At 27.8% G+C, this 22,921-nt stretch overlaps 7 protein-coding genes across 13 annotated transcripts; 2 read left to right on the top strand and 5 right to left on the bottom strand.

The window, feature by feature from the left end:
* The first annotated feature begins 9 nt into the window (after window positions 1–9).
* LOC127066538 (targeting protein for Xklp2-like) lies at window positions 10–1,863 on the top strand. Its single transcript, XM_051000400.1, has 7 exons — window positions 10–302; window positions 397–490; window positions 576–690; window positions 775–903; window positions 991–1,125; window positions 1,199–1,357; window positions 1,522–1,863. Exons 1-7 carry the CDS (start codon window positions 98–100, stop codon window positions 1,696–1,698), a joined length of 1,014 nt encoding a protein of 337 aa, XP_050856357.1. The 5' UTR covers window positions 10–97; the 3' UTR covers window positions 1,699–1,863.
* LOC127066532 (protein dispatched) lies at window positions 1,864–7,914 on the bottom strand. Of its 2 annotated transcripts, XM_051000388.1 has the most exons (11): window positions 7,655–7,914; window positions 7,127–7,304; window positions 6,914–7,051; window positions 6,166–6,849; window positions 5,700–6,087; window positions 5,403–5,604; window positions 4,936–5,323; window positions 4,279–4,860; window positions 3,917–4,217; window positions 3,542–3,842; window positions 1,864–3,468 (listed from the first exon to the last, which is right to left on the bottom strand). In XM_051000388.1, the coding sequence occupies exons 2-11, from the start codon at window positions 7,262–7,264 to the stop codon at window positions 3,174–3,176; spliced, it is 3,417 nt and encodes a 1,138-aa protein (XP_050856345.1). In that variant the 5' UTR covers window positions 7,265–7,304; window positions 7,655–7,914; the 3' UTR covers window positions 1,864–3,173. The 2 variants fall into 2 exon arrangements, with proteins under 2 accessions (XP_050856345.1, XP_050856344.1); XM_051000387.1 differs by having other exon boundaries at window positions 7,127–7,914.
* Window positions 7,915–8,093: 179 nt separating this feature from the next.
* LOC127066541 (prefoldin subunit 2) lies at window positions 8,094–9,522 on the bottom strand. The gene is made up of 3 exons (XM_051000405.1): window positions 9,270–9,522; window positions 9,052–9,175; window positions 8,094–8,881 (listed from the first exon to the last, which is right to left on the bottom strand). Exons 1-3 carry the CDS (start codon window positions 9,416–9,418, stop codon window positions 8,705–8,707), a joined length of 450 nt encoding a protein of 149 aa, XP_050856362.1. The 5' UTR covers window positions 9,419–9,522; the 3' UTR covers window positions 8,094–8,704.
* Window positions 9,523–10,046: 524 nt separating this feature from the next.
* On the bottom strand, window positions 10,047–14,896 carry LOC127066536 (vang-like protein 2). 3 transcript variants are annotated; one of them, XM_051000394.1, is made up of 4 exons: window positions 14,420–14,896; window positions 13,018–13,612; window positions 12,768–12,926; window positions 10,047–12,673 (listed from the first exon to the last, which is right to left on the bottom strand). In XM_051000394.1, the coding sequence occupies exons 1-4, from the start codon at window positions 14,554–14,556 to the stop codon at window positions 11,837–11,839; spliced, it is 1,728 nt and encodes a 575-aa protein (XP_050856351.1). In that variant the 5' UTR covers window positions 14,557–14,896; the 3' UTR covers window positions 10,047–11,836. The 3 variants fall into 3 exon arrangements, with proteins under 3 accessions (XP_050856351.1, XP_050856352.1, XP_050856353.1); XM_051000395.1 differs by lacking the exon at window positions 14,420–14,896 and adding an exon at window positions 14,166–14,380; XM_051000396.1 differs by lacking the exon at window positions 14,420–14,896 and adding an exon at window positions 14,190–14,379.
* A 68-nt stretch (window positions 14,897–14,964) lies between these two features.
* LOC127066539 (DNA fragmentation factor subunit alpha-like) lies at window positions 14,965–21,940 on the top strand. 3 transcript variants are annotated; one of them, XM_051000401.1, is made up of 5 exons: window positions 15,026–15,105; window positions 16,008–16,073; window positions 18,914–19,095; window positions 19,187–19,499; window positions 19,578–21,940. In XM_051000401.1, the coding sequence occupies exons 3-5, from the start codon at window positions 18,918–18,920 to the stop codon at window positions 19,696–19,698; spliced, it is 612 nt and encodes a 203-aa protein (XP_050856358.1). In that variant the 5' UTR covers window positions 15,026–15,105; window positions 16,008–16,073; window positions 18,914–18,917; the 3' UTR covers window positions 19,699–21,940. The 3 variants fall into 3 exon arrangements, with proteins under 3 accessions (XP_050856359.1, XP_050856358.1, XP_050856360.1); XM_051000402.1 differs by lacking the exon at window positions 16,008–16,073 and having other exon boundaries at window positions 14,965–15,105; XM_051000403.1 differs by lacking the exons at window positions 15,026–15,105; window positions 16,008–16,073 and adding an exon at window positions 18,357–18,454.
* LOC127066537 (D-beta-hydroxybutyrate dehydrogenase, mitochondrial) lies at window positions 15,104–18,300 on the bottom strand. Of its 2 annotated transcripts, none has more exons than XM_051000397.1 (7): window positions 18,159–18,300; window positions 17,194–17,602; window positions 16,607–16,690; window positions 16,349–16,523; window positions 16,142–16,263; window positions 15,979–16,083; window positions 15,104–15,899 (listed from the first exon to the last, which is right to left on the bottom strand). In XM_051000397.1, the coding sequence occupies exons 2-7, from the start codon at window positions 17,401–17,403 to the stop codon at window positions 15,498–15,500; spliced, it is 1,098 nt and encodes a 365-aa protein (XP_050856354.1). In that variant the 5' UTR covers window positions 17,404–17,602; window positions 18,159–18,300; the 3' UTR covers window positions 15,104–15,497. The 2 variants fall into 2 exon arrangements, with proteins under 2 accessions (XP_050856354.1, XP_050856355.1); XM_051000398.1 differs by having other exon boundaries at window positions 18,151–18,278.
* On the bottom strand, window positions 21,262–22,879 carry LOC127066540 (uncharacterized). The gene is made up of 5 exons (XM_051000404.1): window positions 22,750–22,879; window positions 22,394–22,478; window positions 22,239–22,317; window positions 22,050–22,178; window positions 21,262–21,579 (listed from the first exon to the last, which is right to left on the bottom strand). Exons 2-5 carry the CDS (start codon window positions 22,463–22,465, stop codon window positions 21,353–21,355), a joined length of 507 nt encoding a protein of 168 aa, XP_050856361.1. The 5' UTR covers window positions 22,466–22,478; window positions 22,750–22,879; the 3' UTR covers window positions 21,262–21,352.
* Between the last annotated feature and the right edge of the window lie 42 nt (window positions 22,880–22,921).

Raw genomic sequence — 22,921 nt, 5'->3', positions numbered from 1 at the left:
TTAACTACACGAACAGTAAACTGTTAGAAATTACGTTGTAATGGCGATTTGTCTCTTTTTTCAAAAAGTTTTACTCTTATATTTATCTTAATTGACAATGGAAACAGAAACACCGCTATCTTATTACAGATTTAAGTCAAAACCAACAAATAGACAATTGTGGCCACAAAATAAAGAAGAAAAAAACTTGTTTAAAGATTGGATTAATCGTGTTAATGTAACGTTAGATCCTTGGGATAGGATTGATTCTCCACAGTTTATAGATTTTTTTAACGTACCTGAAATCTCTGATAGATTTTTTGGTATACATTTATAACTTACTAGTAAAATAATTGGATTATCTTTTATTCTTATTCAAATTTATTAATACGATTATAAATATTTCTTTATGTTAAGAAACAAAAGAAGAAGAAAAACCATTGCAGCACAGTGCAAATGCGCGGACACTTCCTAGAACGAGTGATTATAACGATCACAATGAACTAATTAAGTAATTGTCATGCACTTAATACTTTTACTACATTTCATGACTTTATATCTTACGAACGAAACTTTATTTGATGTTTTTCTTTTAGCTTATTAGACAATTTTTCTTTGACGAAAGAAAAGAAACAACAATTGAGTAAGAACATTGATACGAATCAAACGGAAGAAAATCGAGGGGAAAAGAAACAAGATTTAACAAGACGAGTATTAATTTAATTTAAAAAATGTTTAACTTATTAATTTAATATTAAAAATATTTCACTTGCTCTAATTCGATTAATATTTCAGTGTATTAAAGTGAAACATAAAACAACGACAAGAGAAAATACAAAAAATATAACAGAAAAAGTGCACACTGCTGTGAAGTCTTTTACTTATGATTTACGAAATAAATCCAACACGAAAAAACAACAAAAGGTAAAATATATTTAAGAAGTATGTTATCATTTTTGATAATTTTTTCTTAATAATTATGTTTTATATAAAATTTTTATTGCTTTTAAGACGTTTAAAGAAGACAAAAAATTGCATGTATTTCGAGCACAACCTGTACCCAAATTTATTAAAACAGTTATTAGTGGAAAATTTAAAGAATCAAATAACATAAGTTCCGAAAAAGCTATCAAAAAATGTACAGAGGTACGTTATCGTGTAATATTTTATTTACATGCTTTCACTATGTATAATAAATACTTTTTTCATTTACGAAAAGATTTGGAAAAAGCCGCCATTCCTACCTCGTCCTGCTAAAAGAGTTTTAAAAATACCAAAAACTCCACCTCTTTTGACAGCAGTTAGAGCTCAGGAAAGAAAACGCTTCGAGGAAAAATTAAAAGAAAAGGAAAGAGAAAAGGAAATGTTAAAATGTTTGGTAATGTCATTTATGTATATCTTAAGCATTCATTAAACATTCATTACAAGAAATAACGATCATCATTATTTTTAAAAGATAACAAACACTTTCGTATTATTCGTATGTTCATACGCTTCATCCACATCTGAAGATATATTTACATATAATTTTGTAATTGACAGGTTGCTACAACTGAGAAGAAATTAGAAAAAGGTGAAATTGCTTGTTTGAGAAAGAAAACTATTCGTAAGGTTCAACCTATTCGCAAGTATAACTCAAGTTTGCCGCGAATCGAGAAACGTCCTCTTATTGAACCACCACTTAGTCCATTTAATCATAAACGCCGACGACGCGTTTAAGAAATTTCTGTGGAATAAAAGAAAAATAACAAGCACTTGCTTTGTTTTATTTTTAACGTATTTTCTCATTGAAATTTACATTAAGCTTGATATAATATATTTTTATTGCCGTTAATATTATTTCAAAAAAAACAATTTTTTTTGGTAAAATTTATATAAATACTGTTTGTATACATATATTTAAAAAAAACTCATAAACGAATATATTTTTGGCTCATTAAAATAGTTCAATGTACATTTTTCCATTATAGAGACATAATCATCAATTGTTGAGGATTAACATATTTGATGAGTTGAATGATAAAAATTATAATTGTAACAATATAGTATGTATCACTCTTTACCAACAACTACTTTCGTATTATGTATATTTCTTAAGTATTATTATCATTATCAATATAATTACTTACCAACTCAAAGTGGTGAACAAAATCTTGTTTTCATTTATTTATTTCTAGAATTCATTTTATTAAAATTTTTCCATGTTAGTATTATAAAAAATAAGTAAGTATATTCTCAAGGAAATTGTAAATTAAGATGTATTCATTAAATTAACAATTTGTACTCTATACTTAGAATCATAAAATAATTATTTCCAATTCTCATGTATTTATAGCTAAAATTTTTTATGGTCAGAGAGAGAGAGAGAGTATTTGTCTCTTTTATTAAAGATATTTAGCACTATTAAGAAAATTACATATAATTAATCTTTTGATCTAATAAATCTGTTTACCAGATTAAATAACATTATCCTACAATTAGTTAAAAAAATATAAATTCATAGATTGCAGAAAGTCTAACACTTATAAAGTTAAGCTTGCCATTTAACATACATCTGAAGATTACTATATTGTTAAATAAGAATGACATATACCCGAACTTTATATGTAAGAATAATGTTTAAAAATAATGGGAATATAAAATATTATATAATATTTAATACATTTATCATTAACGCAAATTAATATTGTTTCGTGAATTTGCAGATATGTCAGAGCTTTAAAAATTTTTTGAATTGTCTCTCAAATGGCATTATTTATAAAGAAATCTATTTACTTACACACACATCCACACACCCACACATTCACACACATACACATATATACATATATATGTATATACATATATCTTGTCATATGAATGAAGTTATTAGAGAATGAAAAATAAAGTGTATACAGATCAAAAAGATAAATAGAGCTATACGCACTCTGTTATTATCTGCATGCAATAATATATATGTATATGTAGTATGTCTTCGTGCGCGTATATACGCAAATATGTAAACCACATAAAGAATATAGGAAGCCCAATGAATGTCGACGATAGACAAACATATAAGTAACAAACAGTCTTATTAACTACCTGAACACAGCCAATGACACATTAATTAGATAAGATCATAGTTCCATTTAGTTCACAATGAAGGTAACACGTGATCAATAATATTATGTTTTAAGATTTCTGAATATAGATATTCAATCAAGATCGTTCATTTGTTTTCGTCTATTGTTCCACACAGTGGTTTGATTACTATCTAAATAAAGTAATGCCGATGTCGGTGATGGAGGTAACGATGAAGAAGGAGGCCGTGCAATAAGAATTTCCGGTTCACTACAATGAAATTGACATACTGTGCTAGAAGTACTTAATGTTGATTCAGATAGCATTCCCTTTCCTTTTCCTTTTTTTACCATTTTACCATTATCTCTATTTGTTTCTGCCAACTCTTCTGATTCTTTTTTACGAAAACAAAATAATAATTTCCTTGCTCTGAAATTAATATTAATCTGATTAATATTAAAACAAAAAATAAATACTGTCATTTATATATTCGTTATGTTACCTTGGGTATTGAAATTGAGCAAAATGCGATGATGGACCAATGACTGCTAACATTGGGCATAAAAATAATGTAGCATAAATCCAACTTATCCCCATCACAAGCAATAGAAATATACCAATCTGTATATATGCCAATACATCAGAGGGTAACATGAGAGCACCAGCAACTCCACTTGTTAATGTTGCCATCAGTGTTGGTCCACCCATTTGATCCAATGCTGCTTTAACTTTATCAATTCTTTGTTCCGAGTTGCATGCTCGATAACTTACAGCGTAATGTAAACTGAAATCCACTGCCAAACCTTGAGAAACATAAAATTCTGTTATCTTTGTATATGTATTTAACATTATCTATTTAATATATAATTAATGCTACCTATAGCAGTAGATACTGCAACACTTTCGAGAACATTGAGTTTCCAGCCAAGAAGAATTAAAGTAGCAACAGTCACTATAATGGCAGCACCAATTGTTATAATTGCATATATACTAACTAAAGGATTTAATGTTACGAGTGCTAATACTGCAAGTGCTAAAATCAATGAAACGATCATAGCCCATATAGTACCCTCGTGTAATGTACGTTGTAATTCGTAAAATTCCAATTTACTAATGAACCATCCTCCTTGCATAGTTGTGGGTGCAGTTTTTAATTGTTCTTGCATCCAAGTCTCAACCTAGAAATATAGTAATTATTCGAAAAATCTTCTTAAATATAACATTGAATATAAAACTTACTTCATGAAAGAATTGATTCATATGAAAATATGAAAGACTGTAGTCATATATACTATCATATTCTATAATTAACGCCTTTATTTTAGGCACTGGTAATATTAAAGATCCTGTTGCATTTTTTGGTTGCAATGAAGTTTGTATTGATTCTTTCAAAAATTTTAGACCTGCATAGACTGGACCACCTCGTTTCCACAGATAAGAAGGTGTGCGATAGAGTTGTGCAGTAGCTTCTGCTGCACATTGCTTTAATACATTTGGCTTATAAGGAAAAGAATTTCTCTTACAACATGGTGAATAATTAATATGTGTATCTATAGGATCTTCACAATGCCTTCGCATCCACGTACGTAATGATTCAATAAAACAATTAGGAAGAAGTGCTCCTAATGTATTACGATAAAATGGTTGAATTCGTAGATTATAGCAGAACTGTTGCAACCATAATTGAGATTGTTCATGAGACACGTCGAAAGATTCATCCCATACTAGCATACCCTTTTTATCAGGATTAAGGTAATCTCCATTATCAACTGGTTTTATGCCCCAAACAAATCGTAGTGGTAAAATCTCACCACCATCGATCTAAATTCATATAATTTGCATCATTATAATAAAATTTATATATCGAATATTATTTATTTAATCTATAATTATTACCATTTCAACTTTTTCGAACCAGAAGTGTCGAGAATAAATTAAGTCATATTGTTCAAAAGGATGAGAAGTTTCAAATAACTGGAAGTCAGGAGTATCAGGTAATTGCAGTCCTGGATAGTGAAAAACTACTATGCAACCAGCTACAGCTAAGGCACCCAAACTCACAAGCCAAAACCATCTTAAACCAATTACAATTTTTGTGAGGAAGATAATAAATGTAAGAGCAATTTTATCTGCAAATATTCGTATAGGACGAATAATTTTCCTTGTAATAAAACTCGCGGGTGACAGAGTTGTTATTCGACAATGTTCTGATACTACTACACATGCTGGTAACCATGTGATCATTAAAAAGAAATTAGTGATCACAGTCATTCCTGAGAACAAACTATAAAGCACGATTATTAATATGAGATAAATACCCAAAAGAATGTATTTATGACATATCAGTATAAATATTTTATTACCTAAAACAATTAATGGCAGTGACATTACTGACAATAGATGCAAAAAATGCTACTGCTGTTGTTAATGAAGTAACAAACATAGATGGTATTGCATGTTTCATGGTTTCCTGTACTAATCGTGCTAATCCACCATTGGAAAGTTTTTGTTGCTTGCAACACTCCCAAACTTTACAATATATAAATGCATCATCTGCACCAATTCCTTTAAAAAACATATTTATCAGTTATATGATAATTAATTTTTAAATTATGATATTTAATTTTTATACAGAATTAAAAATATTAAAAGTAACTTACCAACTGCAACCACAATTGCAAGTAAATTCATAAATGGGAAGAATTTAATTCGCAAAACAAGAGTATATACTGCATATGAAATACCAAGACTAAAGAGTACTGCAAAGAATGTAGTAATAGTTAATAATAAAGATCCAGTATATATCCAAATGCATAGGGTCACAAAGCCAAATCCAGTTAGAACCAGACTGAAATCTGATACTAAAAGACTATCAAATAATGTACTTTTTAATCCTAATTGCATGCCTCGCACTTTAAACTTCCCATAACTCAGACCATTATTGTTTAATTCTTTGTAGAAATCTAAACTGGCTGAACTAGCTGCAATTGGGAGAAATAGCATTACTGATTGCAATGTTGAATGTGACTTATTTAAAGATTGTTGTTTCTGCAAAGAAATATATAATTTAAAATTATTGCTCCTTACTGAGTACAAAATAAAATTAAAAAACGAATCAATTCTTACATGACTTGGAATAAAGTTTACATCTAAAAGGTAATGTAATAGATGGTAAACTGCATTATGTAGATAGCATTCTGCTGGAACACGTTTCTGACAATTGAGATCTTCTGCACAGTTAATGGTCAATTCCAAATTATGATAATAATAAGCACATCTTCTTAATAAAGTTTCTACTCGAATAAGATCATTCTCAGTCACTCCCAAACAGGAACTTCGATTAGACAACAATGCTACATAATTAGCAGGTGACCAACTTCTGCAACACTTATGACTTATATTATTACGTTCCTCTTGAATTTGACATAATGAAGGAAAATGAGGATTTGCTCTAAGTGCAGCATCAATATGACATTGAGCTAGAACACCTTCCATAGTCCATAAACTTTTTTCTTTTGTTTCTGTACCTATAACTACACGAGCATAAGCAGAAGTTGGTAAATTACAGAAAAAGTTTTCACTGTCCAAATTATTATGATTTTTTTCATCTTCTACAATATTTAATCGATTCTTATTTTTTAACTCTAATAATTCTTCCCATTTATCTTTGTCATTATCATTATTTGAATCTTCTTCCGTTTCATTTTTTGTTACAATGTACTTTTTTCCTTTTTTTCTATTTATACTCTTAGGTTTTTTCCTAAGAATACCCTGACTTGTCCAACCATGTCTTTGTGAAGTGGAGTCAGTCTGTTAGAAACAGTTATTTATATATTATGATATATCTTTAGAAAGAATAAAATAATTGAATTACCTGTTGATTTAGTTGTTCTAAATAATAATAATATTCTAAAGGATTATCAACAAGTTCTCCTCTAGGCTTGGTTGCTTCCATTAAATTTTGCCATGCTGTTAATCTTTGTGCTAAATTAGTACCCCTTGCTTCAAATCCCTTGAAATAATAGATAATATATTATAAATATAATATATATATATAGTTGTATAAATACAGATTACTAATTCTCACCAATTGAGGATCAGAAAAATCTGGAAAATTTTGAATAGTACGAGGAGCTATTAAACATGTACAAGAAAATAGAAATATTGTCAATAGAATAACATATGGATGATGTGCAACTATGCGAGAAAACCACCACGCTTCCATTTTTAACCACCTTGTACTTCACATTGATATTATTTCAAATCTAGATTAGCATGGTACAATAATAAAAAAATCTTGATAAAACACCAGTTAAACACATTGCACTTTAGAGTAAAAATAGATTATTTCATATGTTACTTTCAAAGAAATTAGTGTCAAAATATAGTCTAGTATCACTAATATTATATGACGCTTTTATATATATGCACTTCACATTGAAATCATAATTTTGTATACGTAATGTATACATTTTCGATACTTTAAATGTGGAACTTTTATGGTTGTCTATCTGCACTTTACTGACTCCATTTAAGAAGAATTCACCTTTTATACGTGCAAATAGTAATATAATATTAAAATGTGTACATATCGAATCGATATTTTCGTACTTACATCGATTACGATACAAAAATAATCGTATATTTATTATAATACAATATTCAAACTACTATACAATTATTTTATAAAATCATTCGAAAAGTAACATGATTGTTCCATGACAAGGGGTGGCACATGTGTTTACATCGCTACGAGTGGTACGATCCGATAACTTGTCCGAAAAGCAAATCGAGAAGTCGATTGCTGAAATGGTAACGTTCGTAAATTGCCTGTTTCATTCTCTCTATTTTTTCTCTCTCTCTTCCCCCACTTTTTTTTATATATTTTTTATTTTATGGATATATATAGTACAACTTATTACGATTTATTATAAATGATATTTTTATTTAGCAAATTAAACACACAAAATAATCAATTGCACAAAACATTAATATACGCATATTTATAAATAAATTTATATAAGTGTACATTGAAGAAAGTAAAATAGACAATATTATTTTTATTTACGTATCTTACGTTTGCAATATTTTATTTGATATAAAATACAAATTAATTTAAATATTGCCTTTTTCCACTTATAGTTTACGTGTTAATCATTACAAATAGTATGTTTGCATTCAGTCCATTACACTAATTTGTTCAACAAATTACTAAGCATTAAGTGTACAATATTTTTTGTATCATTTTATAAAGCTTGACTATGAAGAAATTTTTTTTGTATTTATATGAAGTAATATACATATATAATTTTTTGCTGAATATTTATAAAAAGAAAAATAATTTGGCTATAACTCTTAGTTACCAATTTTAAAAGAAATTACCCTTAATTTAAAAAATATTAAAATATGTTTTTTATATAGTATTATAAGACTATATTACTTACGTTTATCTACATTTAAAAGAATTTTATTAATAATTTCATAAATAAGAAATAAACTTGACATTGGTAACTAAAGGTTATATATGCGTTTCACATATTCATCAAATAAATAAATGCAAAGAGAATGATCTTTAATGTTACTGGTAGTTCATAGAATAAAGCATTGAAATTTAGTTTTTTAAGATTAATAATATTTTTAAATTAAATGAAAACATTAACGATATTTAAACCTCAATAGGATTTACAACAATTGCATTCCTTTTCGCTTCTTTTGATTCTTCCTCCGGATGTTGTAAGTCATCTTGACCTCGAATTCTAATATTATGTTTTTCTTTATACTCATTTATTTCAATACCTTTTTTAGTTAATTGGTCATTTAAAGCTTCTATTACTTTAATCAACTAAAAATGATATAAACAATTAAAGTTATACAATAATAGAATGTTTTTAAAATATATACTCTTGTATAATTATATATAAGATGTTCTATGCATTATTATATCATGTAAATACAAAAACAAAAAATTAAATACAATTGAAAATATATTTTTTATATTATAGTTAATCAAACCTGTTCTTTGTTTGTTACTAATGTGGGCATTACATCTTCGACGGTACGCTCACATAATACTCCTCCAATCATTCTATAACACTTTCTTTTAGGATCAACATTTTTTAAAGTATCGATAACAATTCTAAAAGAATAATTTGTTATGCCAACTATTTTTATATATACATATAATTTGTTTAAATACATTACATTTCATAAACATAGGTTAAAAAGCATACTTATGTTCATTTAATTCCATTTCCATTTCGGATAATTTATTAGCCATCATTCTTTGTTCATTTCGAAGTGTTTGAAATCCAGCGAATATTTCTTCATTCGATTTTCCACCTTTTGAAGACGTTTTTCCCGATTTTTTTTCGCTAGCCATATTAGGAGATCTAACCACAACTCAAAGAAATTGAACTAGCCTAATGCAGTTTCCTAACCTATACGATCATCTTGAAACATGCAAAAATTATGGTATGTCTTCATGTACTCCAAATTTATCATTACATTTAGAATAAGGCTTGTTTTTATAATTTGATGTCATCGTACTTGTCGTACTAATTAATATCAGCCATACAATTTTATGTAAATTAAAGTAAATGAAGATATATTACATAATAATGGAACCAATATTTATAGATTTTCTTAAAATACTAAATAAAAACAATTATTACCAAATCTATTATTTGTTTTTTTTTTATATTATATACATTTTTTTCATATATTTTTTAGTTTCAAAATGTATTAAAAGTAGAATTAAAAAGTATTTGCTATTATGAATTTTATCAGAACTCAATAATAATAACAGATAAAAAACAGGAAAGATCCCAGATTTTAATAATGTTTAATATACACTTATTGTACATCTTTAGTTTTCTTTAATATAATTTTAAATTCATATACACACATAAAATGTTTAAAAGTAAATATTCTTTTGTTTATCAAAGTTATAATCTTGTTTATACAAAGTTAATAATACTGATAGGTCTAAATAAACTGTTATAAGCATCTGTACATCAAATGTATATTTCATCATTTATCAATACAATCACCACGCTCACACATAAATAAAATAATTTTATAAAAAAAAGTTCATACATTCCAAATACAACATATCCACAAATGCACAAGAGCACAAACTTACAGACAAACTTAAGTATTTTTTTAAGTACAGTCTAAATAATTTTTATATTCTACAATCTTATTCATAATATATTTTATGAACAACATGAGGCAAGCAATATATAATATTTAACATTAATGAATTAATTGTGATATGTAATTGTAAAAATAGCATCATTTCTAATTCGCACTAGATGTAAAATGCTTAAAATGTATTATATTATTAACAAGATATTTTTCCAAGTTAGGAAAATTATTTGTCATGTTGTTTGGAATGCAAAACACATCCATAGGGATAATACAATTTGTTGTTTTGTATAAAAAATTCTTTGCCGTTAGGCCTATAATCCAAACATTATAAACTTGTGTATATATGAATATATACAAGCAGTGAAGCAAGCATGAAATAGATTTCTGCTTTTTATTTACATGTCTTCTCTTTTTTATATTTTATATGAATAGATATCAGATGTTGTTTAAATGTGATTTGCCAGTCTTATGAAATTATATGTTGCCATAAATTTAACACATGATAGCAACAAATAAAGAAATGCAAGTTTATACTTGCTTAGCACATATCTGGTATAAGAATACTATAACATTAGTCATGGAGTATTTGAAATGTTCATAATATATTTGGCTTTTCAAATCCCATTATGTATATATAAAGAATAAGTTACTATAATATCTAATCACAACTCACAAGAATATTCAAGGTACTAAAGTAAAAAAAATTTCTTGGTATAATTTAAAAAGAATGTTATGTGTATCTTAATTATCATTTTCATCATTAAACAATTTTATTATCAAAGTAATTCAATGGCTTAGCCTTGAAATAATACTTTTAATTTGTTGAATAATTACTTTTACTCATAGAATTAATTACATTTAGTAATTAATAAAACGTATAAATTCCAAGTGATAATAATACTTTACTTATGATACTTTTATAAAAAAAAAGTCTGTAATTTTACATATAAATTAACTAGTATACAAAAATCTATAATTATTTTAATGATATTTTATATATTTATACAAGTCATCCATTCAATTTGCTTACAAGCAATGTTTACTTGTGTAGAAAGGAAAGTGCTTTCATACTAATATTATTCACATGTACACAATTTCATACAACATATTTGAAATATGTTTTTTATATAAATTGATGAAAAACTGATTAAAAATGCCTAAAAAATCTTCAATGAAAAACTTATAGATTAACTGAGTATAATAATATAAAGTAAATTAGGTTTAAGATATAAAACTTTGTATAAAAGATATTTATAAATATTGATAAAAGAAAAAAGGTAAATATATAATAAAAATGAGTATTGTATTTTATACTAATAGATAATGCTATCAATATAGCATTATCTAATAATGCAAGTAATGTACGAAATTATTTATGCAAAATTATGTGCATACATTTATGTACTAAAATATCTAAAGCTTTTATGGCCTTGGAAATAAGTATTACCAATTTAGTTGATAAATACTATTTTACAAATAAAACTTGATTTTAATTCGTGACAATCAAATTGTTCATATATACTTTTCTTTTTAATGTTAAATATTTAAAAATTTGTGCATTTTTATGCTTTTTAAAATTTACGCAAATTCACATCCACTAGTATGATAAGCACCTTGTAATAGGATGTCTAAAAAATTTTCAATACTACTACACAGAAGTTTCTGAATTCAACCTCAAAAGAAACTTATTAGATTTAGGATGTGCAAGTTGTTCAGTGAGATGAAAATGCGGTAATCGATATGCTGTGCACAAAAGTGCAATCTCACCTTGTCTTAACTGAAATTCACAACCATTTGCAAGAGGTCGTGATGGCAACTCACCTTCGCAGATTAAAGCCCAATGATGAGAACCCTTTTGTCTTTCCTTTTCATTAGAAAGAACAGGACTTGTCGTAAAAAAAGGTTCCAAAAATGCACGCGGTGCTGCATCTTGTGCTAAACATCTTGCAAAACGATTTAATATTGATTCTACAGAATGACGAGGTTGTTGACGTGTAACTCTTAAGTATTTTTGTAAAGCTCTTGCCATAGATGGAAATACTGCCTGTGCAGCTTCCATTGGATCCATAGGACCAGGACCTGGCGTAGATTCAACTTCAGAGTGTAATCGTTTGATATGAGCAAATGCTTCTTCTGCGGCAGTAATTAAGCGTGCTCTTCGTTTGCGTACTCTTCTCTCATAATCATGTTCTTCGTAAAAGCGGCCATTATGGCTAGAATCTCTACGTCGAGCTTGTGCAGCCAATACTGCTCTATCACCGCTACCCCCACGCGACTGAACACCACTTGAGACACCTCCATCAACATCATAAAATTTGAAACTTGATTGCTTTCGACTTGATTTAGAGACAGGTAAACGTTCTAGATATGGATTGTAAATTGGAAAATCTGTGTAATACCTTTCCAATACCCATACTGCTGCTCTTTGTATTGATAATTGTCCTACTGCATAAGATCTCGATTCACCATCTGGAGATCTCACAACCTATAATTGACATTAAATTGAAGTATCATATATAATAAAGACTTAAATCTAGTAGTTATTATGTATATATTAAACTCATAAACTTTTTATATACCTTCACGTAGAATGTTGGTTGAAAATGACGAATTTCTATAAGTAGCACAGCAACATAGTGAATGAATAGTAATGTATCTGCAAGAGTACCCGCATAATTTACTAAACTTTTGTACTCTGTTATTTCACCATTTGCAGCAGTCTTAGCACTTTCTGTGACCTAAAATTATAAATTATGGTCAGTTATATAGTTACATTATAATTATAATAATAACAATTTATTAGATGATGTAAAACTAAATCATACATACCTGAACAACATAAAACAACCAATAAGTACAAATGCACAGCATTGTAAGAAGTAACACACCAGCTCTGAATAAAAATACACGTGGCATAGTAGCATTTCGTGGGCGTAGAAATACAGCCCAACTTCCAATAACTAATAGTACTAATTTAAAGGCTAATCCTAGCAATTGTCCTTTGCATTCTGCATTGCATGAAAGCAATTGTAATTTTTGTTGCATTGTTAATGCAGTTGTTGTATCAGGAAAAAATCCTAATTTAGGTAATATGACCATTGCTATAGGACTTAAAAAAGCACATATTCCAAGTAACGCAGCTACTATTGGAACAATGTGTCGATTACAGGCAGATCCAAATGAAGTGTCAGTTTCATTTGGCCAATGAGTTACATCTTCAGTTGATTCTGACCTGTCAGATGTATTGCCAGTTACAGCTGTAGTATTTTCTCCCCAATTCTCATCTTGAGGTAATATTTGTACTTCAATAACCTCTTGACCTAAGTTATCCACACTATCTCCACGTACATTAACTGTTGTTTGAAAAGGAGCCATTTCGTTTGTATTTATATTCTGTCTTTCTTTTCTTTGACTTCGACTACTCCTAATTATAAAAAAGAATCAAACATAGAATAAAATCATAAATTATCATGAGTAAATACATGTTTACATCTAATATTATTATCTGAATATATGTATCAAATACTGATTATAAAAATGGGATAACTTTAAATATAACAAATAACTTGGTTAAACGAAACGTATGCTTTAATAGAAGATTGTTTAATATCACTATTTTCTAACAAACACGTAATATTTACATATATTTGATATAAAATAATTATTTATTATAGATTCAGATCTTGCAATCATTTCACAATAAAATTATCTGAGTGAAAAGTTGAGAGAAAAACTTGATTCAATAGAACAAATTAGCCTACACCCAAAAGTACACTATTAACTTGTACTATTTCTATCTATTAATTCGAATTAGTGATAAAATTGATATTTATATCTGTTTATATAAAAATATTAAAATATATTATTGACATTTAACACATAAATCTTAAGTAAAATCTTTTGATCGTTTATATTGTCACAAACTATGTATTCTTTGACACAATTATTCATTTAATAAACCCTAGATGTAAACGTACCATTGTATATCATGCATATCTTACTTCATGCTCAATAATTCAAACAATCACGATAAAAATACAAATCATTCAAAATACTATAAAATAAATACAAAATAATAGAAGATAAAAAATATAAAATCACACGACAATACAGTTGATAAAGCGCTGATTAGCGCTAGCTTTTGAGGATCGGGATCGAATCCTACAAGGGTCAATCGACTGCAGCGCCTCTAATTTTCAGAAAGAAAAGTACATCAAGATTCTTACGATACCTTGTAGTTCTGTGAGAATGTTGTCGATGATGAGATTTGGTACTGTTGTTATATACTTTATGGTGTTTTTGCGAAGACCTGCTGTGCTGGCTATGGCTATGCTCGCTAGCCCCTGATTTTACGCTCTCCGTCTCCATTCCCCAGCATAGGTTACCGCTCTTGCATTACTCCATACGAGTATTTCCTTCTTTCCACGTGTATAAACGACAGGCACATTTACGGAATTCGTTAGAAAATGTAATTCGAGTTTTATCCTAAGATCTTCAAATGACACATTATTGGCATTGAATCCTGAGATCGTTTTCTGTTCATAAATTTTCACGTTTTAACATTTCGATGATTCGAATTTAATGAATCTGTTTACGATGTTCTACCGTATAAGAATATTAAGTGCACTTATGATACAATTCCTTTACAAAGCCTTAAAAAATGACGCCGCCACGCCTAGCGTTTATCATTTCCATTCTTCTTCGCCTTCTTTTGAAACCACATTCCTAAGTAATCCCTAAAGATAAAATCTCTACGATATCTAGGGACTTAGACATATTCGACCAAATGGCGAAGAAATTCGAGTCAGCAGGTTCTAGGGTCTAAAACTAGTGCTAGTTTCATTATAAGTTACTTGACTTTTTTCTATTGTGTTCTTGTAAATATAAAAATAGAAGACTTATCAAGTGTTTAATTTTGTAAGTGGTTATTTATTTAAAACATTACTATGCATTAATTTATAATCGATAGGAAAAAATCTGAAATAATTTAATATTAAACGAAATGTATGATACATTGTTCTATATATTTTGTTAGATTACATTTGTAATTTCTTGTGTTTTGGTACAAACCACCACAATCAACTCATTACATATAATCGCTCACTGAGACCATTAATTACAATAAACGATAATTAAAAAACATGGATATCTTAAAACTGTTTTCATCTAATTAGGCAGTGTTCTAGGTTTAAAATAATCATATGACATCTCTTGCTAATAATTATTGGTGTAACTTCGAATGTATACAGAAAGCATTTGGATATAATTCTGAAGTAATTTCGTAGGTGAACACAATATGATAAGGCTCATTAATAATTAGTGTATAAAACATCATAAATTGGTTTTGGAAGATAATCACTGCATAAAGCATGCATTCGTTCTTGACGTGATACCGGAGCATACCTTTGCATTGGAAATGTTTTCAATACACTATCTGTCAAAGCTCTAGTAACAGATGTTAAGTCTGCTTCAGGTCCTTGTGTATATTTTTCAAGAGCTAGCATTTCTTTCTGGAATAATTCTTCCCCGTATTCTTTACGTGTTTGAGGATCAAGTTGCATCCACATATCTCGAGCTTGTTCTAGCAATGAATTATTGTCTTTTAACCAAGCATTACCAGATATGTATTCTCCTGTTTCTACAATCACTACATCAACTCCCCATCTTCGCATTTCTAATCGAAGACAAGAACCCCATGCTTCAATAGCAGCCTAAACATATTAAAAATATTATATTCTAATCAACTTTTTAATTTGATTTTTATTGCAACAAGTAAATTTCTAATATTACCTTAACTGCGCAATAAATGCCTCTTACAGGACTTGGTATGCGAGCTAAGAGACTACTAACTATTACAACTCGTCCTCTTGACCTTCTCACCAATGGTAAAAATACCTATAATAATTATATATATATAAATATATTTATATTATAAATAGACTAATATTATTACCTGTGTCAATCGTGCAAGACCAATAAAATTAATATCTATACTTCGTTTTAAGACCAAAGGAGGTATCCATTCACATTCACCCAATGTTACCCATGCTGCTGCATGCACTAATGCCCATAATCCTAATTTGGTCCATTGTTTAATAAAATACAAAATATAATTATTTTATAATACTTTTTTAAAGAAAGAAAAATTCATTTGTTATACCTGGTGCTTCATCTGGTAAATTTTCATTCACATACAGAAAGATTGAATGTATATCATGTTCACTAGTAACATCAAGTTGCAGCACATGTAATCTTCCAGATGCATCTTGTTTTAATTTTTTCATTGTTTCTTCAGAGTCATCTTTATTATTAAATCCAGCGAAAACTGTGAAACCCTGTGATAAATAATAGTGCTATGTTAAATAATACTGTCAATAATAACAATACCATTGAATTTTTAAATTGATAAATATCATACCAAATCATCTAATTGTTTAGCCAAAGTATAGCCAACCCTTGAATCACACCCTGTTACAAGTACTGCCTTTCCTGCTGCAGTAACCTATTATGTATATAATTTTTCAATCTATAATTTTTCAGTATCATATCTTTAAATATAAATGCATGAGAAATCCTAAAAAACTGCATTGTTATACTATTATATCATAAGTATACAAATATATATAAAAAAAAGAAAAATCTTTATAAAGTATTCCAATGGGAATAGTATGTAATTTAATAGTCTAGTCAGTTTAATTTAATATTACACAAAAAAGGACAGAGGTTTCAATGGCAAGGTTTTTAAGAAGGTAGTACTCTAGAAAAAAATTTTTTGATTTAGCTAATTGTATGTATTTGACATTAAAGTTGCTATTATCAAAATCTTTTACTGTTTAATTAAAAAAATATTGACAATAGAAATTTATTATGATAATAAATAAATTTATTATGTAAGTTATCTCTTAATAAAAATATTTTGAAGATATTATAAATCATTTGAAATAATGATTATTTTTAATACAATGTATTTGCTATGTTTATATAGACATGATATGAATGACTCACCTTTAAATTGTGATAAAATAATGTAGAACTCACTGATATCACTAACAAAAGTAAGAACAATGCAAAACTAGATGTTTGTGAAATACCAAAAATATTTAATATTGTTGCTAGAATTACTGCAACTGCATGTGAAAATGCGATTGGTAATAAACATCTTTCAGCTAACTCCCAAGTTTGACTATCATCTGATTCTTTATTAACACTTGGCATTTTTTTGTTATTTTTTAGAATATCTTAATTAAATTTAATTCTTTCCATCCAGATACAGCTTATGGCTCATTTAAGAGCCTCAACTGAGCTAAGCCTGGGCTAACTTTAATCTTAAGACAGTATCTAGTCTTCTTGGTCTAAATTTAGTTGCAGTGCCGTGTCCTAAGTTCACAAATCCTAGTCAAATTTGATACCCAATCTAAAAATAAATTATATTTGACTTGTCTAAATCTGTTTTATTTTGTCATATAATTTTTTAATTTACTAATATTATTTAATTTTACTATTAATTTATTAATATTTTCTCAAGTTAAGAAGTAAGTATAAATACAAACATTGTTTTTTATATTCAATATATAAAATATTTCAATGTATCATATATGTATACTTGTGGAAACATTCAATTAATAAATATAATTAATATAAATTGATCTATCTTGATGTTCCATATATGGTTACAATTTTATTAAATACTTTTAACTTAAAATAATTATTCTACTGTATACATATATATTATCTTTTTAATTTTTTTGAAATTAATTTTTTTAAAGCTTGATAAATAAATATTATATGGAATGTAAATATAAAAGCATAAATCGCGAAAATATATCAGTAGTAACACTTGATTATTAACATTATAAATATAATTGAAAATGTAATATTTTTGTTGCTATATTTAAAGCATTATTACATAAATATAAAAGAATATATAAAAAAATTTTTTTTTTAAATCAATGATAATCTAACATTCATACAATAATAACAAATCGAATAAATATTTATAAGAGCAGATATATTATTTAGAAGTTATTATTAGCACAGTGCTTTGAATATTTATATAAAGTTCCATCTATAAACAGTGATATAGTTTGCCCGAAGTGAAAAAATGTACTCTACTGTAGGGTAGGTTATTGATTTCTGTCTAGATGCCGTGTTGGTAGTGAGTACGGTTGGGGGTGTCTCTTGGATATATGTATATACGCAGCAGTCTGCAAGGAGTATAAATAGGAGGGGTAGTTGCACCATTGACCCAGTGTTGGGTTGACACACAGTCAGTTCAGTCACTCAGGCGTATCGTTAAACATTGCCGTCTTCTACATTTTTTATTCGTTCATGTGAATCGCTAATGCTATACTAAAATTCGTAAAGAACCAAGCTGATCCGATACAATCCTAAAACACTGCCCTTTCGTACTTGCGTTTAAACCATACAAATTTTTATTCGAACCACTTCAGTACTTATATAGTGCTTTAATATAATAGCATTTATAAACGTTTATAGTTAGTTATTAGTATTGTGTAAATGTAAGCTCGATTGCATTTTTTTTAAGGATATAAGTCCATTGTCCAATAAATGTGCAACGAGAATCAGGCCTTATCAGTGTCAATTTAAAAAAAAGTGAATTTCTGCTCTATCACTGTTTTTATTCATTATTGAAAAATTGGAAAAGGCAATTGTTTTGAGAACATATTAAAAAATTTATATTGAATCTATTATTTACAATTTAAAGCAACATGTCAGAGGCATCAGGGATAGTACAAGGATTGGGTAATCCATATAAGATAGTTGATCATGCAAGAGAAAGAAGAAAGGGTATCACTGCCTCTTCTTTGAAAGATTTAACTAATATTGCTCGAAATCGCTTGGCTTTACCACCAGATGCAAATCTTACAATTGTATTAGAGCAAGATGGTAAGGGTACATTTTTATTCTATAGAATATATCTTAAAATTTTGTTCTAAATTTAGATTTAATTAAGTTATTTGGTTGACTTTGTATTTAGGAACTGAAGTAGATGATGAAGAATACTTTGCAACTTTGGAAAGAAACACCAGTCTAATGGTTTTATATGGAGATCAGAAGTGGATTGCAGCAGGTAGTAGCAAGACTGCTTCTCGTTATATTGTTGTAGATGATGTGGACAACATAGAAGGCACTTCAAGAAGTACCGAAATCAGACGTCGACGTCCACCAATAGAACCATTAGTTTCATCATTACATGATGATCCATCACATATTTCACTACTTGGTGGAAATGATTTAGAACTGCTCAGTGATATGGATCCTGACAGCTTAGCTGATATAGTACCTGACAGGTCTGTGCTTACATTTTATAAATGTATAAGTGTTTCATCATGAACATTTCTCATCTTCTCTTTTGCCATTTATTTTAGGATTTTCCTTGAGCAATTGAAGGAAGCATCTGGTCGATTTCTCGCAGAAAAACGACAAGCACAGGAGTCAATGGCTCTTCTTCAGATTTATGCAAGTGGTGGAGAGATGGAGCGAGCGTAGGCCATGTGGGGGGTGGGCGCCCTCACATTGGCTAATATGTATCGAGTTAGGCGTCGTATTTTCTATAAAGGTCGCCAATTACAACAAACTTTAATCCTTCTTTGGAATTGAGCCCATACAACACTTACTTGCAAGCTTCAATTGGAGCAAGCAAAAAATCATTATATTACAACAAAAAATGAAAAAATCTATGGATTAAGGATTTACAATTCTATTCCATATAAAACCTGCTTACCAGGGTTGTTTTGAAGAAAGTGAGATGATAAAGAAATACGTACAGATACACAAATAATTCTATTTCTAATTACAAATGATTTATGAAGTATTTGAAAATATCTATTCCAAAATTCAGTCCAATTATCAGTCCAATATCAGTCCAAAATTATAAACTTTAATAACTGAAGATAAACAAATTTTTGCTTATATATTTCATGAGTTAAGTATTGTATAATTAGATCAGATTTTATCTTATTTTTTCATTAATATATATATATTTAACTCAAAAATAGATACTTTGGACATGTGTTGAGTTTAGTATGTGGCATATGGAATTGCTTTAATACAAAATATGATTATAATACAAATATATAAAGTACTTAGTCATTAAATAATCTGAACATATTTGATAAGAAAAAATAATGATGTCAAAGAAGGTATTCCGTCACGATGTTATCATATCAGTATTAGCACAAGAATATGTTTTATTTATGTATTTTATGTAGATATATCCATACTGAACTTATGTTCAACGAAGATTGATGGAATATTTAAGACTGAATTTATAGGAAAACAGATTGCATCCCCATTAAAATCACCAATTCATTAAACACTAGATGTAGTGATGTATTAGAAAAAAAAACAATATCAATCCTTTGATACCAAATGAAGTTGTGCATTTGATAAAAAAATCAGCAGAAAATAAAGAAAATAGACAGGTGTTCCTGAAAAGATTATACATATGCACAATTAGTAGATGAGCTTCATGGTACTAACTGTTTTTCATTTGTAATAAGCAAAATAATTTTTAAATATTTAAACAAATTGTTACTTTTTATTGCAATTATGTCGTATTTTACATTTTTACATTACTATATGTAAAAGTTGAATTATGCTATATTCTAAAAAGAAAGAAGAGAGAAAACAGTTATACAATGTATATGTCTATTCTTTACAGGTACTCCATATTTAAATATCGTGACATTCTTTGATATATATATATATATATATATATATATCTTAACATACATATGCCGAATTTTAGTGTTTACATTGTTATCCTTACAATAAACATCTAATTTATGTCATGAAAACTAGACAATGCAACGATCAATATAAGGATATTTATTACTTGGTAATATATAGATACATCACTAAACCAAATTGTATTTGTTGTGTATTAGAATTATCTTAATTTCTAATAAATTAAAAGAGAAATTATTCATACTTGAACTTCTCAGGTATGATAGTACATAATTGATATATTGAATAGACTGCCAATTATAAGCAACACACATCAGTGCTCAATATATTGTATTTATGATTATTTTTAATATTTGCATTCAATGCAATTCTGAATAACTTTATTATTTTCAGTTTATAGTATTACTATAAATATATTTTATTAACAAGGATATATTACAAACAAACAAACAACTTATGTTTTAATAGAATGTAAAAAACGCGTATTTATAAGTTCATACAGAGCATTAGATGCACTTTTAGATTTATTAGATGCATTACGCAATTGACAAACCGCCTCTTGTAAGACAAGTTCACTTCTCAATAACTGTCTGTTGACAGCTGATAATTCTTGAACATCATTAACAACTGTTCCTTCTGTGATCTGAATTATGTCTTTATCCAATGTTTCATTACATTCACCTATATAAAACATGAAGGCAACATTTTTTATTTGCATTACATTATTATTGTTATTATTTAAAATAGATAATATTTCATAAAAAATAATTTTTTCTCTTTATAAATATACAATGTATCATTTATACTATATATACATTTAAAGTATATACTAACAGGATAATATTCTGCTTGTGAGTAAAACAAATTTTAGGTGCTATAAGAAATGGATCATAATCCATTAAATTCTTACTTCAGCAAAAAAATTACATTATCAATAAAAATGTTTCTGCATCAAGAATATTATATACAATACTGTGTTTTAGCTATAGGGATGCATATTGTACTACTATAATATTAATGAAATATGATGTTATTAAAAGTATCTGTTTTACATTCTTTCTGTAACCAAAACCTGTAGCATAACTAATGTAATTCTGGAAACATAATTAATTATTCATCCTTGTCAAATAAAAAATCTTTGTATTACTTACGTAGTTTTTTATGAAGCAAGCTATTATATTTAACACTGCTTTTTTTAGATTTTAATGTTTTTACTTCTGCATAAGGTGGGCAAGTCATAGCATCAACTGCTCCACTGATACTGCTTAAACTTGTACCATCTATAAATATAGTATATATTACTCAAATTTACTATGTATAAAAATTATTATCTGAATTACCTTCATCAGATTCAGGAGCTTCGCCAGTAATAATTGTGCCACAATAATTTGGTGTACGTACAGAGGGAAATCCTATGCCCTGAAATTTTTAAATAAAATATATAGGTATATAACATATTATTTTTTTAATCACTTAAATATAAGAATCAATATACCGTAGTAATACTAGCAGTATCATCATCTGATTCTGGTGCCTCTCCTGAGATAACTACAGCTTTTAAGTCCATTTTTCTATAAAATCTAGAAATATATTTTCTTCTTTTTTATAATGGAATTGTAATTGGGTTTAAGTTTAGTAATTTTAAAGAGATTATAACGAAAAATATAATACAATAAAAAACTTCAATAATGTCATGACAAAAAATAATTATTTATTCAAAATATAGGGTAGTGATCTTTTAGGTTATGGTTGATGTATATTTTAAATTTTAAAATTAGCAGAATATATTTCGATAGTAGGTTATAATGCTATGTTTATTCTTTAGACTTTTGAGAACTTCTGAGTACTTACTAATATGTTATATATAACTAATATTACTTTATATTCTTTTTTAATTTGAAGGAAAACTATTATTTTAGCTTAAAAGATTGAAATCTTGAAGTACTACGAAAGCGCATGTTTACTCTTAGAAGAAGTTAACCAAATTTTATGACGTTTAATAAAAAAGATGTATTCTTGCTAA

Source organism: Vespula vulgaris, chromosome 9, assembly GCF_905475345.1.
Source record: "Vespula vulgaris chromosome 9, iyVesVulg1.1, whole genome shotgun sequence".
NCBI classification, from domain to species: Eukaryota; Metazoa; Arthropoda; class Insecta; order Hymenoptera; family Vespidae; genus Vespula; species Vespula vulgaris.
This window is presented reverse-complemented; position numbering and strand designations above follow the sequence as displayed.